Genomic DNA, 25,167 nt, shown 5'->3' on the forward strand with positions numbered 1-25,167 from the left:
AGAAAAATTGTTCCATTTAAAATTATTAATTATAGATGAGATTTCAATGGTAGGTAGTACACTTTTAAGTCGTGTAGATACCAGATTGTGACAAATACGAGAAATAAATAAGCCTTTTGGTGACTTATCAGTTATTGTAGTTGGTGATTTGAATCAGTTACCACCTGTAATCGATTGACCTATTTATAAAATATCAAAAAATAATGAAATGTTTAGGCTTTTTAGCATAAATCCTTTATGGAAAAGTTTTGAATTTTTTGAACTGACGCAAATTATTAGACAAAAAGATGAAAAACTCTTTATTGACGCTTTAAATAATTTGGCTGTAGGCCAAATGACTGCGAAGGATATAGAACTACTTAAATCAAGAGAGGTTCAAGAATCAGATGTTCCTGAAAGTGCAATATGTTTTTTTGCGGAAAATGTTAACGTCGATATTTATAATCAGATGAAAATAGAAAAGCAAATAGGCACAGAATACATTTGTGAAGCAAAAATACGATTTTAGGTAAATTATCAGATACAAGTAGAAATCGTGTACTAGAATCATTAAAAACAAAAAGTATGATTGAGACAAATGTTTTACCCGTTAGTGTAAGATTAAAATTATTTATTAAATATATGATAACTAGCAATATTGATATCGAAGACAGCCTTGTGAATGGAGCCTGTGGTTGCTTAAAGCACATAACATTTAATTCAAATTCTACGGATCCGTGTATAATATGGATAGACTTTGCATCGAACGCTGTTGGTAAAAAAGCAAGGCTGCTGTACAAAGACTACATGAAATCCGAAAATATTGATACCAATCTAACATTAGTTGGGAAAACCAGTATTTCTCTAAATATTTCAAATAAATTACAGTACCAAATATTAAGAAAACAATTTCCAGTAGTACCTGTGGATGCTTTGACAATACACAAAAGCCAAGGTCAGACTTACAAAGAAATATGCATTTAATAAATCAAACAGAATTTCACGTCCCATGTTATATGTGGCGCTAAGCAGAGTTACAAAGTTATCTGGATTATATATTTTTTTGGTACATTTAAAACCCCAAAATTAATTAAATCAAATGATCCAGTTTTGTTAGAATTACATAGATTATGAACATAAAAAACACTGAAATTATCATTTGATAATTTAAAAGTAGTTAATGGAATTACGGTCATGTATCAAAATATCAACTCCTTGTCGACCAAATTTGAATTAATATTAAGCGATGAGTGGTATCGCAGATGTGATATTTTAATATTTGCGGAAACACTCTCAAAATCAACTGACAAATTTGAAATTCCTAATTTCGTTGAAATATTTCGATTCAACATACATCGTTTGTCAAGAGGTGTTATTTGTTTTGCAAGAAAAGGAATTGATGTGTTATATCTGGATCATGTACTTGAAATACAGGAAAATCAAAATAAAGCTTTTTATTATGAAAATAAAAAAGAATTAATAATTATTGGTGATTTCAACTTCGATATGAGATGTGAAAGAAAATTTGATATAATTAACATTTTTAACAATTATAACTTGACATCCGTATTGCCAACTGATGTACCTACTACAGATTTAAATACGCAACTTGTTATATTTTCTACAAGTGCCTCTGACAACAGGTGTGTACAAAACATACTTTTCATACCATAAGCCAATATTTGTAAAGTTTAATTTACAAAGCAATAATCGTATGTGTGCACAAAATGAACAGGCACCATTAATAATACAAAATACAGTTTCTAATTGTAGTACTAATATTAGTAATCATAAAATTAGTACCTTAAAAGAAATTGCTGAACTAAATGTGGTTGGACTTATAAATTTAGACGAAACAATTTTACAAATTGCTGATAGAATGCTGTCAGAAATTCATAAAATAAATGTAACATTGTCTAAAAAGCATTATTCTAATCGTTCAGAAACGATATTTTTAGAATACGAATACTTCCTGGAAATGATAAAACGAAGTGTTCTGACAGAAAATCCTTCAGAATTAAAATCTCACCCTATTGATTTCCAACGAAACAAAAAAATTTATGATGCTTTAACAGAAAATTTCTCAGTAGTGAAAACAGAAGGTGACGTATCATGTTTATTCCATTCATTATCGTTATGCTTATTTGGGACACAGGAATTACATGAATGCATTAGAATGTTATGCTGTTATATTTTTTACAAAAACTGGTTATACTTTGAACACCCTGATAGAATGACTTTTTTTTGTTCGAATATGCAAGTGTAAAAGAATTAATAAATAATACTGCAGGCATTAAATCGTGGGGAAATGAAGCACATATAAAAGCGATTGCAGCTTCAAGAGATATTTATGTTTATGAAGAAATAGAAAGTGATGGCATGAATAGGAGAATGACTTTACGGGAATTACAAGATAGATGTGATTCAGGGCTACTGAATAAAAATCATTTCCTGTTTATAAAAAATACTTTCAACAATGACAAAGATTCTGTGTCTTTAAAGCCCATATCTATATTATATACTGATGGAGGAACAAACATTGCACATTATTCGGGAATTTTACGTAAAAGTTTGAATGCCATTCTTTTGAAACCAAAATATAGACGAGTCGAGAGACCTACTGAAAGTTTACAAACTGTAGTAACAAGTGTTACAAACTTAGAATAAATATACAGAGATAAAAATACCACCACACTGTACTCATTTTAAACTCGGTAAAAACATGTTACAAATCAAAATTGAAAATTTAATAAGTTTCTTCTAAGTTTTTTTTTTTTTTCTTTTCATTTGTTTATGGTTACATCATAATAATTTAAAAAACATAGATAAAAATAGATAAAGAACTTTAGATATATAAAAGGCCTTCGATTTATTTAATAAGTAATAAAGGAACTGTTACTCTATTCTAATCTTTGAGGTTGGATTCATAATTGTAAAAATAGTTGATGTTAATAAAAACGAATATTTCAGCAACTGTGTAACTGTCTACTTTAGTAAAGAACTGGAGGATCATATCTCACTTTCAAATGAAATAAGTTTAAATGAAATATAGCAAAAAATGTGTAGAATTTAATAGGCCATACAAGGAGGTCATGTGGTGTCCACATCAGATTTTTTAATTTTGTGAAATGAATACTTATATTTCCAATTAAGAAAAAATCATTTGCAACTGCAGGAGAGAAATAGTTATTTCCTCCAAAACCAAATTTTAGCTTTTTTACATTGAAATTGATGATTGATTTCTAGTCAATGTTTCTTCATTGCAAAATTTTTCTGAAATTTATAGGCCTTGTAACCTCTTCTTTCCTTTAAATGTTTTTCTTTTCTTGTAACCTTTTCTTTCATGTGCTTTTATTATCATTATTGATGTGGAATTAATGATTGTTAAGGATCAAGTGTTTTATTATTCTTTGTCTTATTTATTAAAATGTCATGAAGGTATTAATAATGTGACCTTTAGAAATGTCAATGAAATACTTTAAATCATTGAGAATTTTAATAGTTTTCAAATTTCCATTACCGTAATTTCCGGAAGAAAGGCCGCATCAGCATAAATGGCGCACTCGAGAAAAATGGCGGGAAAAAAATTAAAATTACACAGAAACGCCGCAATAGATTAAATTGCGCGTGACATCGTCGTCGGCCGTATAGATGCAAAAACTCAACCTAAGTCCTGATATATGACATACCAGTCAAGAAAAATGCATGAAATGAAACCATAACTCAAAAATAAATTAAAGGTAAGAAATGTGGAAAATATGTTTACCTTCACGTATATACTTATATTTACCCACTAAAGAAGTCCATATTTGTAATAATGATTGGGTTTCAAAAAATTAATTTCCAAAATAATCTTAGAGTTAAAATTAAGATAAAAGAAAATAATAAAAAAATAAACATCATGCCTCTAAGTTTGATTGCATTTCTAATACACAATGCTTATTTTATTTCCTTACACTTTGAACGAAATACATTCATGTGTTCTTGGCGCAGAATGTTTTCACATTTTAAACATTGCATTCACGTTCTTCTGTCCTTGGCGCACAGGCAATTTATCACATCTTTCACACTTAGTTGTTTCTAATTTTATGTATTCGTTTTAATTCTTCGTCGAAACTTCTGCTTTTGTTTTGCATGCAGTACGTCAGTTTTTTTGGTAAAGTATTAATCTCTGATCTTTGTTCAATACTTTTTTTCATTAATTGTAATGCTAAGTCCTTCAAAAAACAGACTTCTGTTTCTAGTTGGTGGATTAGCAGTTGAATATAATATGATTCAAGCATTTATTACAGCAACATTCAGTGCAGGAAAGAAAATTACCTTTGGCCACCTCCTGGTTATTCTGGCAATTGAATAATTGGCTAACATTTCATCTCCCATATCCACTGCTCCTTTAGTCATATTATAAAAACATATAATTCCTTACGTTTTATTTCCTCCAATAGTATCATCTATAGTATGATCGTTTTATAATGTTGAAAGCATAAGAACAGTTTTTCCTTTTTTAGGAACATTAGGAATTAATGTTTTATCTTTTTCGAAACCAAAACAGTGTAGATAATATTCCTAGTTTCATCTTCAGTTTCCGAAATGCAATCTTCATCGCTTTCAAATATTTCTAATAAATCTCGCAGGCGTTGCATCTCCAATTCACAGGGAGTCATTCTTTGTACCATAATGCGGTTATAAATTTTTAAGAATTTAATGTCAAATACTTTAAAATCACTTGTGAGTAGAAATATTTACTGTTACACTGTAGAAATAAATTTCTGAACTAAATATTCAGTCAGAAAAGCACTTATGCGCACAGGCGCGGGGGGTGTGTCATACCCCAGTTCCAACAAAATACTGATAAATCTTTTTCTGAAACACACAGGCAAAGAAAAAGCGGTTCTGAAAGTCAACTACAACTAGAAACTCAGCTACTGAATGCGGCACAGTGTTTCAGTTTCACAAGTTAGGAATATTCCACTTTTATGTAGGATGGGGTATGATACACCCCACGCGCTTTCCCGCGTGTTAAAAAGATTTACTAAATCCTGATCTAAGTCTTCCAGATCGTCACATTCATCCTCTTGGTTTACAGTCTCTTTATCTAAGGATATAATTTCAGCTTCTTTGAACCCTGCTATTATTTACGATGTTTCTGCCGATTTCCACGCACTTCCTGCCCACTTTGCAATTTCTTCATAAGATGCTCTACGCATTTTACCGCTTTTGGTTTATGTATGCAATCCTTCACTCATCCAACACTCCCACCGCTTTCAGACTTAAGCTTTGAAGGATTTAATACCTGACAAATCTAACCGTTGTAAGATTTTTGTCAAACCACCAGAAATTATTGCTTCAGTCGTAGACAATTTTTGACATCTGGTTTTCACTGACTTAAAGAAATGAGCACGCATGGAATCCATTATCAATAACCCCTTTGGTTGGAAAAAAGATCCCATACGACACTGCCAAACTTTTTGCAGCCTCTCCTGCATGATTGCTTCGCACATCTAGTCGTTCTCGTTTGCACAAATAATTACATCATTAGGAAAATCTCCCTTCGGAATAGTCTTTCGTTTAAAAATGATCATCAGCTTTAGCTTGTCACCGTTTGCGGCACAAGCTAACACACATGTAAATAACGTTCTTTCATGCCTCGTCATAAACACAGATACAGTTTTTGCACCAGTTTCATCAACAGTTCTGTTTGCAGGAGAGTCGAAAGCTAACGGCGTTTCAACCATATTTATTATCTGCGACTGAAGAAGTTTTTTTTGTCAATAATAGCTGTCACATATTTTAGAAAAGATGACTTTTTATCCTGCCAGTCCATTGGTAATTGTTGCCTGACTGTTGTTCTAGTACGCACAGAAATATTTTTTCTTTTCATAAATCTGCTACGCCTCCTTTGAAATCATTTATGTTCATTCGTTTTGCTATAAATTTTGCTTGTAAGCGAATTTTTACAGTTGAAATTGCCATTCCCTTTCCTTGTTGCTCCTTTATTCAGTTTGCAAGGTCGTCCTCTAGATGTGACCACCTTACAGTACCACTTCTTTTGGCTCGTTTCTGTTGTGGCATATTTTTAAGAAGTTCTTTTTCAGTTCTCCAACGTCGAATACATCTGTCGTCCACTTCAAACTCTCGAGCTGCTGCTCGATTTCCAATTTGTTCAGCACGTGAAATTACATTAAGCTGAAAACCAGCAGTATAGCTTCTGTGCCATTTAGGGACATTTTCAAAAATTTTCCGCTCCCTTCTTACTTAAAAACTATCCAACAAGTACTTGTACTCAAACTGATGGGATATGTATCTGGCAGAATGCCAAGAAAAATCCATTCATGCTGAAGGGGAAATACGTCAGAGTTCGTTATTGCGAGGCAGGTGGAGTCCGCCTTTGAATCGTGTCCGCCTTTGAAAAAAATTGCAGAAAAGGCAGGGGTGGGGAGAGGATGGGTCCTGGAAGATTCATCGAATGGAAGAGGAAAGAGACTATTCGAACTGATGAGAATGTTGATTTGAAAGGGGGAAGAATGTTATTGTTCTGAGATCTCGTTTAGGGTGAATAAGGCATGTAGGTCCGTTCAAGGGAAAGAATGTAAAAATAACGTTCGCAAAAAGCAACTGAGTGGTCTTTTGTGTGGGAACAGCACCAGTCTATGCACGACAAGGCCATCCAAACTATGTACAATGACCATCATAGGAAATATTTTATTTTTAGTGCACCTAAACGCCGCACCTGCTGAAAATTTAAGTTTTAAACACGTAAACGCCGCGGTGTTACTTCCGGAAATTACGGTAATATTATTTTACTTATTTTGGATAACAAAGGTCTGTTTTCACTTGTTTGTTTTTATAATTCAAGTAAAATTATAATGAAATCTCTTTTCTTTATATTTTAATTAATTATTATTATTATTATTATTATTATTATTTTTTATTCCAGATGGATCACTTATAGAGTTGAGGCAAAAAATAAGCGAGGTAAGTACAGTTCATTTAGTAATAAGGAGTATTGTTCATTAGTGGCTGATTTTGCAGTTATATGGATTGTTTTAGCTTCCTTCTTTTAAAGTAATCTGTAATGTAAATTTGTGGCATTAAATGAATTATTATGTGGTTTTATTAAAGTAGTTTCTCTTCCTGTATCGGATCATGTAATCAGTGACCTGATTTTCGTGAAATTTCACCTACTGCATGTGTTTGTAATATATATTTGTATAGTATTGCTTGTTGTATTTTCAAAATCTGATATGCATATATGTTTCAGTTATTTAATGTTGAAAGGCTATTCTGTGGAGTCTTAGCATATATTTGTGCTTAATGACCAAACTAATCATTTAAGAATTTTGAACTTTGTACCATTGAAAAAATCAAAATTAATGTTCCTAATGAAAATTATTCCCAGTCTCTTCATAATTTATTGGTTTTTGGAGAAGTTTTCTAAAATAAATTGATTTTTTTATTATTACACAATATTTTAATGTTAAAAACTATTATTCATAGTGTATTGATGTATTCCCAGATTATAAAACCAACTTTTTATTTGTTTTAATAGAATGATAAAAGTTATTAATGAATTTCTTTCCTATTTTATCATGCAAAACTTTCCTATTTTGTCATGACAAAGTTTCAGCAGTGTGTTTTGTTCCTTTCAAGGTTATGCTATATCACTTGGAAATCACAGACTTTGAAAGAAAGAAAATTGCATATTTTATTATTATGTAGGTTCAAGGAAATAATTTCCTTCATTCAGAAAATAGTTTTTTCTTTCATTATTATACTTAATCAACTAAAAAGTAAAAAATAAAATATGCTTAAAAATCTTTCTTAATATAGTGTGACAAATGAATGACAAATTGTGACAAATGAATATTTTGTGACAAATTATACCATGCTAAAAATTATAAAATTAAGGATTCAGAAACGATTTAATTACTGTTTTCAGAAAAAAGTAATTTTGCTGTTATAGTAAATCAGTTCAATAGTAAGAATCAATCTTATTTTTTTAATATATGAAACATTTTAATTTGATAGGGAAATTTGACCCGTTTATATACAGATTTGATGGTCTCGGTTGGATTAGCAAGTGATTGTCATAGAGAATAATATTATAACTATTGATGTTTATGTATTGGTCATTTCGGTATTCTCAATAATACTGGTCGTATTGGTGGTCTTATGATGAAAGAAGGTTAGGTTATTCTTTATATGATAAAGTGACAAGGGCTATCTGCCTAAGAAAAGGTATGCCTTCACGGAGGACTTTCTGGGGGGGGGGAACTAGCTACATATGGGGAACATAGAAAAAATGACCATGCAACAAGCCTGTTCACCTTTGTTAGAACCCAAAGCAGGTCAAACTGCCAGTATTCAGTGGTCTTAACCGGCCAGTGGTCTCCTGATACCAGCTATCATAGCTGGATGTCTGTTGAAGATAGTTGCAGGGTTCGTTGTCTATAATCTCTAGTACTTGGAATGTTACCTTTGTCAAGAAATCTTATCAAGCTTGTTTTATTATATACTTATGATATTTATCAATCATACATTAATTTATGAATTTATCTTTATTGGCCTTTGTTTTTCTCATATTTTTATATTGTGTTGCCTGTTATGTCTTTTCTGCTTTTTCCTCTGCTCAATTTAGCTGTCCTAGATATAAAATTTCTACGTTTTCTTATCTGGGGATTCTTATTCATGATATGTTTAATAATTCTTATCTTTCCTGAACACTTTTTTGACATAGTGGATATTTTAGTACACTAAATAACTCATTAATTTATTTTGATTTGTATGTATATTCACTTCAGATATATTCACTTCAGTATATCTATTCACTTCAGAAGCATTTGGTTAAAGTAGATAATTTAATGAAGTAGGTTATGAATTGTATGTGCAATTTGGAAATTTAAATGATAAAAAATATTATGCCTACAAATTTTGAGTTCAAATAAATTTCAGTTCCAGATTTTTGAAATTTTTTTTCAAGCAAAATTTAATTACAATCAAAATAAGAAACTTTTTCATTATTAGATGGTGTAGAAGGCTTTATTATTATTTTTTTTAAAATCTCTATATGTTATCTGAGAATAAGTGTGCTCTATTTTATCTGTTAATATTGAAAATAATATTTTGTAGAATATTCTAAACATAAAACAGAAAATTTGATCAATGTGCTATTCTTTTTAGGTGGATCAGAATTTAAAAAATATACAATCTAAAAAAGGTATGTATAATGCAGATATATTGAACATACTCAGCAATTTTTATATGGAGATTTTGTCCATCTTAATAAATTTATTTGAAATCAGATCAGTTTTCTAATTCATTTTTGTATAATAAATCACCTAATTATGGTTTGAACCTTAATAGAGCAGATTATTGTCTTTCATGTATATTGTCAGTTTTGATTTGAGTAGAATAAGGAATTTATAAACTGAAAAAGCGAATTTTAATTTGCAGCGAATAAAATTTAAAGTGAATTCTTGCAGTGAATAAAATTTAAAGCGAATTTAAAAACTTTCACATTCATTAGTTTCTAGTACTGAAGACTTGCTCAGTATCTTTTTTAAACTAATTAATATGGGAAAATATTATTTTTTCATTTAATTGGAAACACATTTTTGCATAGTTTATGATGCTTTGGAATTTCAGTATTTTACATTTTGCAGAAAATTTTAATACTGAAAACCAAAATTTTTATTTTAATACTCTGTTATTGAAAAAATAAATCTGAGATTAATTATCATCTGTTATTATTTTAATTATCTAAGATTAATTAAATCTATTTAATCCCTCCATCCCTGTTCTTAGCAACATGTATGAAAAATAGAAAACTTTTTTTTATCATCATCTGATTTCTAAGAATTTAATTAATTTAAAACAATGAAAATTATAAAATTGGGGAAATTTTGCATAATTTGATATCAGTTAAATAATTTTTATTTCCTTATACAAAGTAAAGGAAGTATTGTAATCATGAAAAATTCTGGGTTTCATATTTCAATGAAAATATCCATTTTGACCTCTATCAAATGCAATTTAACAATGTTTTTGCATGACATCTGTACGTAAGGACAGAATAATGTACTCTTTTCCCCCCAAACGAATTATAAAATATGTATTTCGCATAACTCAGAATGAGTGGTCTCGGAGCGTTGAAATTTTGTATATAACATGTAGATGTGCTCCTCCTGTTTTAGATGCAATCGGCTGCACCAAAAGTGACGATAATTACTGGGTTTATTCTTTTTCAAAGTTTGAATTTTTGTTATTCATGATTTAAATTCAAGTCCCCTTAAAAAAAAAATTTTTTTTTTCATGATTTACATTCAAGTTCCTTTTAAAAAACAATTTTTGGAATTAAAATTTCATACTTCTGGGTTACCTCATTTTTATACATTCTACTAAATTAAAAGATAATATAATCAATATTTCTTTAAATAAATTATTATTATCTTACTTTGTAGCTATTGTGCAAGTATTAGGAAAACTTGTTTTTGATTTCAGTGAATTTCAGTTCATTCAATATTATATAATTTATATATGTATATAATACCACTCTGTTACTTGGCTCAGTGAGCTCATTTTTAAAAATTCTTATGATAGTAAATTGTGCATTTTTTGCTTTAAAAATGATTGAATTATGTTTTTCTTATCTTCCGGTTAATGTTTTTGTGCCTTTAGTTAATTTGTATACAATATTTGTAGAATTATCAACAATTTAAAAGTTGTTTAAGTGCAGCTATGTCTAATTTTTTTTTGCCATAGCAGCCATGTTTGTGTGCATTTGAAACTTAGCAAAATAGTGAATTCAGTTTTTGCACCTTCAGTGTCTTTTTGCAAAGTGGGATGAAAATTAAACTTTCATTTTGTGCACCGAAATATCTGCCATATTGCCCGTTGACTGATTTTTGCTTAGAAAGTCTAATTTTAATTGTAAAAATTTGTTTTTCTTGATTGCTTTAACTGTGTTTGGTGTTTTATTTTTTCCTATATTTTTCAATTTTTAATGAAGATTTTTTGAGGTTTTATGCTTTTTTGTCGTGCCGCAAACTGAAAACAGAATTAAATGAATAAAAAATATATCTGTAATTAAATTCGAGGAAATAAGCTTAAATGAAGTGCCTATAATTTAATATTCCACACAAGGAAGTCATGTGGTGTACACATCAGATTTTTCAATTTTACACTCTTAAAGCGGATGACTTTTGTAAAAGATTTTCCAACATGTTTTCCTGTGATAATGTTAGAAAAGCTGCGGGATACGTTTTCATTGATATATAAAGAACATTTTGGACTAATATTTGGAAAATTTGTTATTTAAAAAAATTTTGAAACCTAAGTGGCTTTTGATTTAATTTTTAAGGTAATATTTCTCTAAAGAAAGAAAGCTAATTCTAAATCTTCAATAAATACTTAAAGTGTATTATTTAAATTAAGAAATTCACAATTAAATTTGCAGCAGTTTAATTTTATTCTGTTTTTGACATGAGTAAAATCCTGATAATTAATATGCTGTGTGTACTTTAATACTGTGTTATATATGTATTTAACTGTATTTGTATTGTATGATAACAAATATTTATTTATAAAATAGAGGTTCGAAGGTCTGCAAGTGCCACAAATACTGATGAAACATGCAAGGAAATTAATTCAAATGTTAGTATGAAGAAAGAATCTCTGTCAGTGGTTAGTTCTTTTTCAAGTCATTGTGTAGTTCAGAATATAGTTAAGCTGTATCTAAAAATATATGAACTTTATTTATGTATTTTTAATGTGTATTAAAAGTAACTTTTTCATTGTACGCATGCATACAATGTTTTATATTTAGAAATAGATGTGTGACATTTATCTTGATATCAAAATGCATTTAAAAAAGATGTAAGCATGTTCTGAAATTCAATTATGTTTTGAAAATCAAGCTTATTAACAGAGATTAACTTTGTTCAGTTTTTGCTAATACTATGTGTACATTTTCTAATCAAAATTTTCTTATTTGCTCTTTTTTGTTTGCTTAAGCGTTATGCAGTGTCTTACTTGTTGGGGCATTATTCACTTTGTTTAAACATTAGATAAATTATTAATATCTGTCCATCATATCTGAGAGAGTTTTAGTCTTAAAAGTTGAAAGCAGTTTTTAGATGGTTGCTTGATTTCAGTCACACTGGTTGAAGTTATCCTAACACTCCATGAAAGTGTTTTAATTTCCTGAGTGACGTGATTGCCTTTATCCGTTGATGAGAGTTTTTGTCACTTGGTATATATTAGTTGTTAATTTAAAAGCTCTTGTTTCCTTATTTTCTTTAATGCTGTAAGTATCATTTTAATGAATGAAAATTTGCAAATACAGAGACTAAACTACATAATTATGCAAATTTTGCTAAATCTATTATTTAAATGCAAGTTTTCAAATCATGTTCCGATAAACCATGTCACTCAAAGAGTTAAATTGTGCTAACTTTTTTAGCAATTGCCATAAAATTTTTAATTTTTTGTCATAATTCTGAAAAATCATGCAATTCATTCTTAACACTTTTTAATTTTCTTTCATTTGGTTTTTTTTAGGGAAGGGGATTTCTCTTATTTAGTTGGTACAAATGACTGGAGATATATAAAGACAGTTTTGTCCATTTGCTGACTGTAAAGTGCTTGTGTTTTGCTTAGGAAATAGGATAAACTGCCAAATGATGTAGTTGTTAAGCTAAATTGATCCCTTTCTAAATCAAGAAGCTAGAGCACCATATTTGTTTAGCTGATTTCTGGGTCTGTAAAAATGAACTTTGATTGAGTTCTCAAATCTGGCTGTTTTGCAGATTTCCAAGAATTTGAATGTACTTATGCATTCTTGTTTTGAATAATTAAGTTTTTGGGGTAGAAAGTATTTGTTGGTCTTGTAGCAAATACTGAATTTCATGCCAGATATCTAATAGGTAGGTAGATTCAAATGTTTCCAGCTTCACTAATAAATTCTTCTCACAGGCATGTAATGTGATAATACTAAAGGTATAAACATAAAGCTTTATTAGAGAAATCTTAAACATTCTTTTTGGACTGTTTATTGAATGAAGCATGTATTTTCATCTCTGTACTTATGAATTCTATTTATTAAGATGATATTTACATCATTAAAGAAAATAAGAAAGCAAAAGATTTTAAATTATTAACTAATATATACCAGGTGACAAAAAAATCCCATAAATGGATAAAGGCAATCATGCCACTCAGGGAGTTAAGACACTTTCCTGGAGCTTTTGGATAACTTCAACCCATGTGAGTGAAATGTGCTAGGTCTGTTTGTTTTTAGTCTGTTTTGCTAGGTCGTGTTCATTCTGTGATTAAATTTTCATGTTTTCTTTTTTCATCTCTTATTTTAAATGAGAATTTTATAGTGATATCTTTAGCCTTGTAAAGCTATTTTCCATTTTTCATCTTCAACTGTTTTGAAACTCCAGTAAAGGTCAAAGGCTGTATCCTACATTTGTTTTGTAGATAAAAAATAAACCATGAAAATAATAATGGTATTTTTTAATGTATCTCTTAATCAGCATTCTAGAATTAAAGCTGGATTTTATGTGTACTTTTATTTAAGTAGTTTTTAGTATAGTCTTTACAAAATTCTTAAACCATTACTTTACAAATATTATTTTCCAGTGTTGCCATTCAACGTGATGTAATATCTATAAATTATCTTTCAAACTGTTATTGCTTAATAGACTGGAAAGCCATGGAGCTTTTAATAATTTTGTATAAAATGCACTGAATTTATTGTACATCCAGTTTATTATTAAGGACACTTACAGCATTATTTGAATTAATAAAAGATATTTCCAACATCACATATTGCATATCTTGGCACATATTTTTTTAAAGTTTAAAATATATTTTAGAGATATGTGTATAAATTTAAATTCATGCCATGTATATAAATTTTTAATTCATTCCAGAGGTCCAATTCTGGTGGACTGAAATGTATGTATCCGAGTGAAATGAAAACTTATGCAAAGGCAAATATTGCATCAAAACTTTCAACAAAAATATATGTGAAAGTACCATTTCAGGTTAGTGTATTTATTTTTGAATACAAGTGAATGCTATTCACATATCTTCTTAAAAAATAAGTATAAATTATAAGATATCCAAGCTTAAAAAATTTGAAAATGGCAAAATGTATTCATAAATAATTTGAGAGGACAAATTGTTGGCAAATATAATTTAGTACATATATACCTTTCTTTTTCTTTAACAAAGGAAAGCAACACTATGCATACAGAAATTGTAATGTTGCTGATTATGAATTCTCTGTGCAACTTAAATGCTCAGTGATTGGCAGAAAATCATTAGTTACTGGGATGATCATATCAAGTTCTGAATTGACACAAATGTTCATAGGATAAATAAGTTAGTGTCAGAAAGTCATTTTACCTCTTTCTTAAAAGTAGTCATAGGCTATTTAAAAAATATTTTTTAATTGCATCTTTAGTACACAGTTATTTTTATGGATTGTATTCCATCTGAAGAGTTCATTCAAGAACCAAACTTAATTTCTCTATTCGAAGAGCTGAATAGTTAAATCTTGTGTAAATTAGCAGAATATTCTAACTTGATAGTGTTGGCATCAAAGTATCTAGAAGGCAAAAAATTGTTTGATGATGCAATGGAGGTTAACCGAAAGAATTTGCCATTTTAATGTACTTTCTTTGACTGCTAATTATTTACTAATACAGAAGACAAACAACAACAACAACAACAACAAAAAAAAAAATTTGCGGTTTTGCAGCTGAGATTTTCAGCATTCATTTGCGGTTTTGCAGCTGAGGATGGTGGTTCGGTAAAACCATCGAAACTAGTCCTGTGGAAATTTTGTAAATATAACGCTGATTCTTGTTGTTTGTCTTCTGAATTAGTATTTATTCGGCGTGTTATTGTGTCTTAATTATGCTAATTATTTATTTAATTTGTGTTTCCATTAATTTACTTTATGCTTAGTTTATTGAAATACATATGTTTAAAGATATGCTTATAAATATTGAAGTGTAGCAATGAATTATTGGTTTTCTCTTTTGGGTTTGATGACAGATTTCAGTTTTAATCTGCAGTCATGAAAATACTCCTGTATTATACAAAACAGTTGCAAAAATGCTTCTATGATAATTCTGTTTGAAAGGTATTATAAAAAGTAAAGAAGAAATATATGTATATATGTATTTCTTCTTTAATTTTTATTGCATACATGGATGATGAAACACAAATTGAATAATTGAAGAGTTAGGTTTGGAGGCAACTTCCCCTTGATAAGTCTGTCTCCTGCCTGCTCAACAATTATTCACTTATGCATTTTTATAAATTTTTAGGATTAAAAAATTTATTGGAATTATACATTTATTATATATTCATAGATTTTGATACTTGCACTTGCTTTACATATGCTCTCAGAATGTAAATGATATTGTAGATTAGTTCACAGCAATAATTAATCATTTATTTGTAGTTCAATTTTATTTAAAGTTTAATTAACTTTAAATTTGCTTTTTACGAATAGAGAATGTTTGTTAAATTCATAATTTAACTTTACTATATTCTTTTGAAACAATATATATATATATATATATATACAAGTACAAAGTTCGAGATCCGGACGTCCAGTTATCCGGACTGACCTAAAATCCGGACCACCACCAACCTTTTTTAAGCTTCGCATATTATTCCCCCCCATAATAAAACATGCGGAGAGTCCCGATTCTTAATTTCACTTCACCACTAAATAAAATACCTCATTATTGAAGAAACAATCATTTTAGCATAAATTTGTGCAATCAATAATTTGATTCTGTAGCTGCATATCTGCTTGTCACACATCTCAAAAGGAAAATTCTACATAGAAACATTGTTGATTTTAAACACCATATAATATTTTATATCCCTGACGCGAACCTGGCGAATCAGTATTTATTATATTTGGCTTTCATCGTTGCATGTTTATCAGCACATGACAACTTATGCATGCAGCGATGTTTGAAATACTTTTTTTTTTTTTTCAATAGTAATTGAATAACAAAGAGTATAGTAAACTTCTCTGTTGACATTACACTTGGCAGTGATTACAGATTTAAGTTATTGCGCTAAGAAATGCTGACAAGGAAACATTTAACAAAAATTTCTACCCATATGGCTAAAAATAGATTTTGTTAAGGATACTCATAGGCCAAAGAATTACATTTAGTGCTATTTAAATTAAGACTAACTGATTTGTTATTCACATAAACTCAGACCCTGTGCCAGAGCTTGTATGGCCACACCAGGTGTTGGAACCTAGAGAAGACAAAATTTTTTGAATTTAGCGAAAGCAGCGGGACCCAAAATTTAGAAATAGACAAACATTTAGAACTTAGGGAGGGGTTTGTTAGAAAAATTTAGGACCTGCAAAGACTGCATCAGGCAGTAAAATATCTAGCACCGGCTCTTGATAAGCCTTAAGTATATGTGAGAATTCATATATTGAGGACTTGGATAAGTCCATGCATGTGCAAGAAATAGATGTAAGTGTGATAAATAACTAAAATAATAGAATTCAGGCTTAATTCTACAGGCTCAGTACACGATTTACACATGACAAAAATTTAGCGAACATGACAAAACATGACAAATGTACACATGACAAAAATTTAGCGAATCAACTTGTTCTTTGTCACCAGTCTCATGACAGCTGATACTATATTAGTGATATATTATAGTGATACTATATTAGTGATAATATATGTGTGTATATTAGTATATATATGTGTATATTAGCATGCATGTCTTTGTAGGTAATGAACATTTTTCATTAGGAAAGGTTTTTCTCCTTTTGCTCTACCCCAGAGTAAGATGTAGAAGTTATCAGTAAATTTCTTTAAATATAATTTCCATATAATATGTCAATTTATTAGAATTTTTTTTTTTTTTTTTTTTTTTAGTTATGTGTCGGAAGTAACTTGACCTTCATTTTAATGTTTATTATTTTCTTTTTATTAGCTTGTACCTGATAAACGAATAGAGTTTGTGAAAAAATTAGACAGTGAGTTTCAGAATTGGCCATCATTTGGTAATCCAAGTATTGAAGTTTTGCAGAAAACTTTGCCAAGGATGCCAAGAGTTTATGTCAGAGATCCTTCAAAAAGTTACACCTCACAAGACCATGAAGCTTTATATTTAGGTATTTTTTAGAAAAATTTTATGTATATCTTAGAAATTTAAAATAAAAAAGATATGTTTTGCAATTATTTTCTTGTCAACACTTTTATATTTTCATGAAGAAAAAATGTGTAAAGCGAAATTCTTCCAGGCAGTTTGAAATTTGGTATGTGAAGTAGATCAATAAGAAAAGAAATTGATTTCTTGTAAATCCACAATAGAAGCAAAAGAATTAGGTACAACTTATTATTGTGGCATAGATGCTTAAATTATATAGATAATATTCTGTATTATAGCTTGCAGGCAAATTTTAACTAATTGGTCATCTTGTCAACTTTCGAGAGTTCATGCAGGTTACTTCCCATCGTGTTCCTAACGTCTCAATCAAGGAAAGGTGAGTCAATCAGGCTGGATATGTTAAGGTATTGCCATTATAGATTAGCCTGAAAAGGTCCTTGCTGTAAGTGGTTGAGTGTAATCTTGTTGAAAAAGACCCAAAATTTGTTTCAAAGGAGGGTAACATAGCAGTTGAAGGATGTAATTGTTATACTTTAGATTCTGTTATGGATGTGGAACAGAATGGAGGATTATCACGAGTGTCTAGCTGTTATAAGAAAAGATTACTCATTTTGTGACGTCTGATATGAATGTTGTGGGGTGTTCTTCAGCAAAATCAATATCTGTGTGCTGTATAACTCATCATTAAGCTTTTACATGTTATCATTGGTACCAACTGTAACTAATCATTAGAAACCTTGCAAATATACTGGATATTATTTCATGTTGATTGGTTCAAACACTCTGCATTTGGTGCTAGTTATCTTGCTGATCTTCAGTATGCAATAGGGTGACCTTCTGTATTAAAGACCCAGTCAACTTGTTGTCTGGCAGTAATTTGGAGCAGCATTTGCCTAATTATAGATGATTATCAGATTATCGTAAATGGTGGAAAGCAGTGTTGTAATGTTGTACACTTGAAACAAATGCTCTGTCCTGATGTTTTTGCCTTGATTGGTGTAGTGGTTAACCATGTTGTCTGCCATGTTGTTGGGTCAAATCCTAGGGAAGAAATGAGATTTGTAAGTGTAGCATGAGTGTCTGTGTAGTATGAGGGCACTTAAAATATTGACAAGCCCAAAACCATCTCGAGTGGTTTGGTGGTAGGAGGAAAGAGGTAAGAGGCCTTGGTATCTGACCAAGGCCTCTTACCTCTTTCCTCCGTTAAAATTGAAATGGAGCTGAACAATTATTTTAGTAGGATTATATCCTTGCAATCAATGGTGAAGTTTTAGTGTCCTTGCCTACTTCTATCTGTATTTATAATGTCACTTTGGCATCCATTGGAGTAGCTCACTGGCTGAATGACATTTGATTGCTTCATTGCTATGAGCCACATGCCAATGGTAACAAATGGAACAATTAACCTTGCTTGCATTATGCACTGCTCGGAGAACATGTATCCTTTCCAACCACTGAGACTCCAGCAACCTAAGGCTTCTGTTTATGGTTGTTAGTTTTTTATCATTATGCACTTTCTTTAATGCTTAATTTATGTATGTTTGCTGTGATCTTATGTGATCAGTTGTGATTTCCTAAAAAGATTAACCCCTTAACTGCCGCGGGCGTATATATACGCCTTGCTCAGCCGATGCGTTAACTGCCCCGGGCGTATATATATGCACCATTCTAAACTACCACCATTTGCTTTGCGCTGCTACCTGTAAAATTATTCACAAAGCTCTGGAATGCAACACCACAATGACCTTGACAAAGTATGCGAAGGAGGATACTATTTCAGAGATGTGTGGGGAGAAATTGGAGAGAGGGGTGTGTCTAAAGTGGTGAAAGTAATGACTGCGCGGTATTGGCTGGTTTTATTTAAGTAAAACATTTTTTTTTTTTTTTTTTTTTTTTATTCTGTGTCCTCCATTTTGGTTTTTTTTTTGTAGTAGGTTCCAGGAATAAAGAAAGATATAACGATGTTTCAAACCCATTTATCTTTTTCAAGTTATTTTTTGATGAACTGCTCGTGCTTCATATTGTTACTGAAACTAACCGTTTTATAGATGAGTATACGAACCAACACCTTGCAAACGAAAAATCAAGAACAAAATCATGGCATTCAACCAGTTCAGAAGAAATATATGTTTTTTAGGCATACTGATTTCACAAGGTATAACACTGAAACCTGATATTACACTTTACTGGTCTAAAAATGAATTTATCAAAACTCCATTTTAGGGATCTTTTTTATTATAAAAATATAATTTTTATTATACTTGCATCTTTTTATTATACTTTTACTCAAAACATTAAATTTTGTGCATTTATTTTCTTCTTTTATTCTTTATTTTGTGAAAGTAAACAGTTTTTAGAAAGTAAAACTTGCACTTATTTTCCCCCTAATACATCGCATAACTACGTGTGCCTGTGTGAAAAACCATGGCACTGGGAAATGAATCTTGTACATTTTCCGTGGCAGTGCAGTTAAGGGGTTAAGAAATTATTATTAAATAATTTTCTTTAGTTCTGCGTTATATATTAGTGTATAATAGAGTGCCATCGTAAGAATATGAATTTTACATTTAAGTAGTAAAAAAAAACATTATTTCCTTTTAAAATTTAGTTTATTTATAAAGCAAATATTAATTAAAATGCTTGTTATATTTTTATGTCTGCAAAATTCATATGAGTATCTTTTGATCAGAAAATCTGTAAGTGAATTGCTGGAAAGAAAGAAATAAAATTTATGAAGAAAATCAAGAAAAAGTACAAAATACAGTTTAAGGAAATAAATAAAATTCCTGCTTAGAAATTAATGCATGTTACATATATGAGGAAGGATTGATGATAAGCATAACTACAACTCATGAAGTTAAACTAGGATTTTTTTATTTACATTAGAATGAAAAGAAAACTAAAAAGAATAATCGTCAAAACATTTTGAACACGTCTGTCCTCACTATCGTTCACGTCTCATCTCATCTGACCACACCCTAATCTAGATGACGCTCATACATAATCTTAGTTACAGTTACAGTTCCCATATAATTCGGCCATACGACATAGTCATCTGCCCTCAGATGACAAGAGCAAACAGTGAAATTTAACATATAAAATAAAATAAAAAGAAAAAATAGTAATACTGTTAAACTATAAATGAAAATACTAAATTAAAGAGATAAATGAAAATAATATTCTGTCTGGATCTTCTATTAACAGCACCTAGACAAATAGAAAAAAGTAATAATTAGTAGTCATAATCAAAGAAAATATGGATAAAGTCCAAAAGTCTAGTGATGAAGTCCAAGGTTTCATAAATTCGGCGCAAGTACTTGTTTTCACAGGTCCATCGAAGAAACCAGATTTTTCAACATCGTAAGTGTTATTTGGCTTGATTTTCATGATTTTATAGGGTCCGAGAAACTTGGGTTTCAGTTTAAGACTAGGTCCATATTGTGTACGCTTGATTGCCACTAGATCATGAAGCTCGAACTTACGGGATGGTTTACGTTGCAGATTGTAAGTTTTACGATTTTCAGCCTGGACTTTCAAAATCTGTTGTTTAGCTTCCTTGCGAAGATCATCACGAGCATTGATGAAATCTGAATGGATCTCTTTGCATTTAACAATTTTGTCATGATTAGTAGATTTCATTTTAGTTCCAAACATGAGTTCGAATGGAGTTGTGTTGATACTTTGTTGGTATGTTGAATTGATCACTTGCTGAACTTCGCCGACGTATGTATACCATTTTGATGGATTTTGAATCGATAATTTGGAAAGAACAGAATTTATGACAGAATTCAATTTCTCAGTTTGTCCATTGGCACGAAGCAGTCCTGTAGTAATTTGAATATGCTGAATATTGTTGGTTGAACAATAATCTTGAAAATCTTTTGAAGTAAATGCTGATCTTTTATTTGAAATGATACACGAAGGATTTCCAAAGACAAATTTTTGATTTTCCAATTTAGATATTACTTCGGCGCTATTAGTAGATTTTGTCGGATAAAGCCATACAAACTTTGTGAAAGAGTCAATAACAGCAAATATATACTTGTCATTTTTTATGAGTACTCTGGAGTGGTGCTAAATCATCAATGTGATATGTTTGAAGCGGTACATCTTGTTTGGGTATAGAATGCAATATACCTTCTTGTTTACCACATTTAGGATTAATTAGTATGCAAGGAACACAATTAGCAATATAGTTGTCAATTTTATCTTTAAGTTTAGGAATATAAAATTCGTGTTTGATGAGTTCTTCAGTTCGTTTAGAAGCGAAATGTCCACGAAGATATGTGTCCTTAATTATGTCACTCTGCATTGATTCTGGAATAACAAGTAATTCCTTACTGTCTACAAATTTATAAAGTATATCAGCTTTAACACAATAGTCATCATAAGTTTTAACTTTTAAGACTTCTTTGATAGCTCGGATGTGAGCATCTTGCTCTTCAGCGTTTCGTGTTTTCAAAATGATGCTATCCTGAGTGATGACCATAACAGAGGATCTGCTTAATGCATCAGCGTGTGTCATCAACAGTTCTGTGCTCTATTTCGTAGTTGAAATCTTCTAACATCAATGCTCAACGTGCTATTCGTGTATTTAAGTCTTTCTTGTTCATCGTCATTTTGAACGCATTACAGTCAGTAATAATTTTGAAGTGTTTTCCTAAGTAAACTCTAAATTTTTTCAAAGCATTACAGCCAGTACCTCAAGTTCGTAACTGGTGAATTTCTTTTCCGCATCAGATGTCTTTTTGCTCATGTAATAAACAGGATGTTGGCAATTATCAGTCATAGATCTTTGCATGAGTATACAACCATAGCCATGGGTACTGGCATCAGTGTGTATTTTGGTATTGCTGTGCTGATTATAGAGGCTGAGTACGGGTTTTTCACATAAACGTTGTTTCAAAAGATTGAAAGCTTTTCTTTGATTGTCCGTTATCTTTTTTAAGGAGATCAGTTAATGGTTGAGCAATTATGGAAAAATTGAGAATAAATTTACGGAAATATCCGGCAAGACCAAGGAAACTTCATAAGTCTTTGTGACTCTTAGGTTCAGGATAATTAATAACAGCGGCTGTTTTAAGAGGAGATGGGAACAGTTGACCATTTTTGAGAACATGACCAAGGAATTCAATTCTACGACTTAAAAATTTAGATTTGTTAAAATTAATTTCGAATCCATAAGCAGATGCAACTGAGAAAACGGATTTCAAATGCTGAATCCCTTCATCTTCATCTTTAGCAGGAATTATGATATCATCTAGATACAGTAAAACATGACCTTGCAAGATTAAATCCTTGAAAACGGATTTTACAAATCTTTGAATGATACAGAAGTACAGAGACCGAAAGGTACACGTAGAAACTGATATTGTCCATTATGTGTGACAAATGAAGTGTAATGTCAGGTGTTTTTGTCGACACTAACATGGAAGAAAGCATTTTTTAAAATCGATTATAGTGAATGTATGAGCATCTTGTAGTTTATCCAATAAGTCTTCTGTTAAGGGTAAGGGGTATGGATCTTTAACTATTTTCTTGTTTAATTTCCAATAGTCAATGCAAACTCTAGGGTTGCCGTTTTTTTTCCGTACTTCTACAACTTGACTAGAATATTCGGAAGAACAAGGTTCAATTATTAGCCGTCCGCTAACCAAGTTTGAGTTTGCTTGTCTACAATGTCTCTTTCGACAAAACTTAATCGTCGAGGTCTGTGAAAAATAGGTGTTTTACCTTTTACTTGAATAGTCATCTCAATGTTCATAGTTTTGGTTTTAAGAGGTCTGTAATTGGAGACAAGATTTTCAATAATTCTAACTTGTTCTTTTGTAGCAGTAGGACCTATTTCTAGTTCAAATGTTTGATTAAGGGAAATATTATTGATGTACATATCTTCCGGATCATTTTGTTTAACAACATGTTTAGAAATATGAACACCATCTTTGTTTATGTTCACCCTGTTCAAGAATGTCCATGTCAATTATAGCGTCAAATGGCATTACATTACTGTCTACAACATAAACATTAGTTGTAAATAATTCCGTATCTATTAAAATATCAGCTGTGAAATAACCCATTGGTTTAATTTTGTCATTACCAAAGCCAGCTAACATATTATTAAACATACTTAAAGCGGAATTCCCCATTTGTTTATAAATGTCATTAGACAGAACCGTTGCTTTGCTTCTAGTATCAATGATAGCGGTGAGTGATATATCATTAATTTTGATTACTTTATGGAGTAGGTTCGGGGCATGAAAGTTGATTGATGTGACGGCATTCGTTTTTTCAGATGTTGGACTGTTGTTTTTGTCAGCATTTTGCTTCTGAGTTTTCTTAACACAGGTAAAGGATTTATGACCGAAATTTCCACAAGATAAACAGTTGAGTCTGCGAAGGAAAAAATTTAGATAAATGACCAAATCTATTAGATTTATAATATTTAGATGACTGGTAATTACTAAAATTTGCTGAGAAAACTTTTCTGTCACGTAAAGCTAAACATGTAGATTCACGGGATTGAATTTCACATTTTAAAAAAGAAAGAAGGTCAGAAATTGTTACATTGCATTTGAGTATGTGTTTCGTTTAAAATCTAAAACAAGATTTTCCGACAATAAATTTAGAACAATTGAAATCAAAAGTGTACCATAGGATTTTGAATCCTCTTGCAGTGAATCTAAATTTCATATAGCTATATCGAGCTCATCATATAACTTTCTCAAAGATGGAACATTTGAAGAGTTTTTAACACTTTGCAAGTTTAAACGTTTACTCATAAAAGAATCAATTATAATATCTTTTCGACCAAAACGATCTTTAAGTAACTTTAACAGTTGTCATAATTTTTATCCATTAACTTAAAACCAGATACTACACTTAAAGCTCCTCCGCTCAAATATGTTTTTAAATAGGCAAACTTTTCAATTTTCGAAAGTGAATCATTTCGATCGATAGTGGTTTCGAATGAATTCCAGAATTCATTCCACAATTTCGGATCTTCTGAATACGGTTTGATTGTTAACTTAGGAAGTTTAACTGAAGAGGGTAAATTTAAACCATCATTCGAAGTACTTAACAATTTTTCAGATGTCGACGAGTTAGTAAAAGACTCTTTCTGTTTCAATAAGTGTTTAAGTTTGTTAGTATACCTGAGACATTTTTCTTGGTAATCAGTACTACTGTTTACTTCTTCCTCGATTAAGTTCGCATCATTGAAATGTTCAATTTGACTATCTGAGGACTTAAGTTTATTCATTTTCTCTATTAAAACTTCTAGATGTTTGTCTAAGATATCACGTGTAACATTTTCATCTGCTAAAGCAACATAAATTTTTGAAATTAGTTTAGTAGTACTGCTTCTTTCAATACTACGCTTTCGTTTTAACTTTTCAAAATTTTCTTCTGAAGACATCTTTATTATTTGAAACAATTATACAGTCAAATTGAAATTGATAAATGCTAATTGCTCACCTGTAATCCTTTTGGGTGAACGTTAGTAATCCAAATGGCACAATCCAACTATGAGCACGGAATCGAAACTTCTGACACCAAAATATGGGGAAAGATTGATGATAAGCATAACTTCAACTCATGAAGTTAAACTAGAATTTAGTTATTTACATTAAAATGAAAAGAAAAGTAAAAAAGAATAATCGTCAAAACATTTTGAACACGTCTGTCCTCACTATCGTTCACGTCTCATCTCATCTGACCACACCCTAATCTAGATGGCCCTCTTACATAATCTTAGTTACAGTTCCCACACATATGTCTTTGATTAAAAACATGGTGCATTTTATTTATCTGAAAATTTATTTTAAAGTGATTGTTTAATATCGATTCCTTTTATATTTATAGTATAAAATTTAGGTTTGTAAACTAGTATTAATGGTTAACATGAATAAAAATGAATATAATATTGGGGGAGATGCAGCTTATCCAAGTTATAAATTAAATGCCCAAATGCAAAAGGAATGTAGGCATTTTAAAAAATTTCAAAATGTA

General features: G+C 30.5%; 1 protein-coding gene across 2 annotated transcripts in view; it reads left to right on the top strand.

Moving 5' to 3' along the window:
• The window catches only part of row (zinc finger domain-containing protein relative of woc), a 236,958-nt gene that overhangs the window by 106,398 nt on the left and 105,393 nt on the right, over positions 1–25,167 (top strand). The window contains exons 17-21 of one of the 2 annotated variants that reach the window (XM_085814104.1): positions 6,917–6,954; positions 9,160–9,196; positions 11,570–11,661; positions 13,917–14,030; positions 16,984–17,164. In XM_085814104.1, coding sequence (XP_085670230.1) covers positions 6,917–6,954; positions 9,160–9,196; positions 11,570–11,661; positions 13,917–14,030; positions 16,984–17,164 — 462 coding nt within the window. The remainder of the gene's footprint in view (positions 1–6,916; positions 6,955–9,159; positions 9,197–11,569; positions 11,662–13,916; positions 14,031–16,983; positions 17,165–25,167) is intronic. The other variant, XM_085814106.1, reaches the window with a different exon arrangement.

This window comes from Stegodyphus dumicola, chromosome 3 (assembly GCF_044657685.1).
Source record: "Stegodyphus dumicola isolate Sdum_Otavi_A_Nest chromosome 3, ASM4465768v1".
NCBI classification, from domain to species: Eukaryota; Metazoa; Arthropoda; class Arachnida; order Araneae; family Eresidae; genus Stegodyphus; species Stegodyphus dumicola.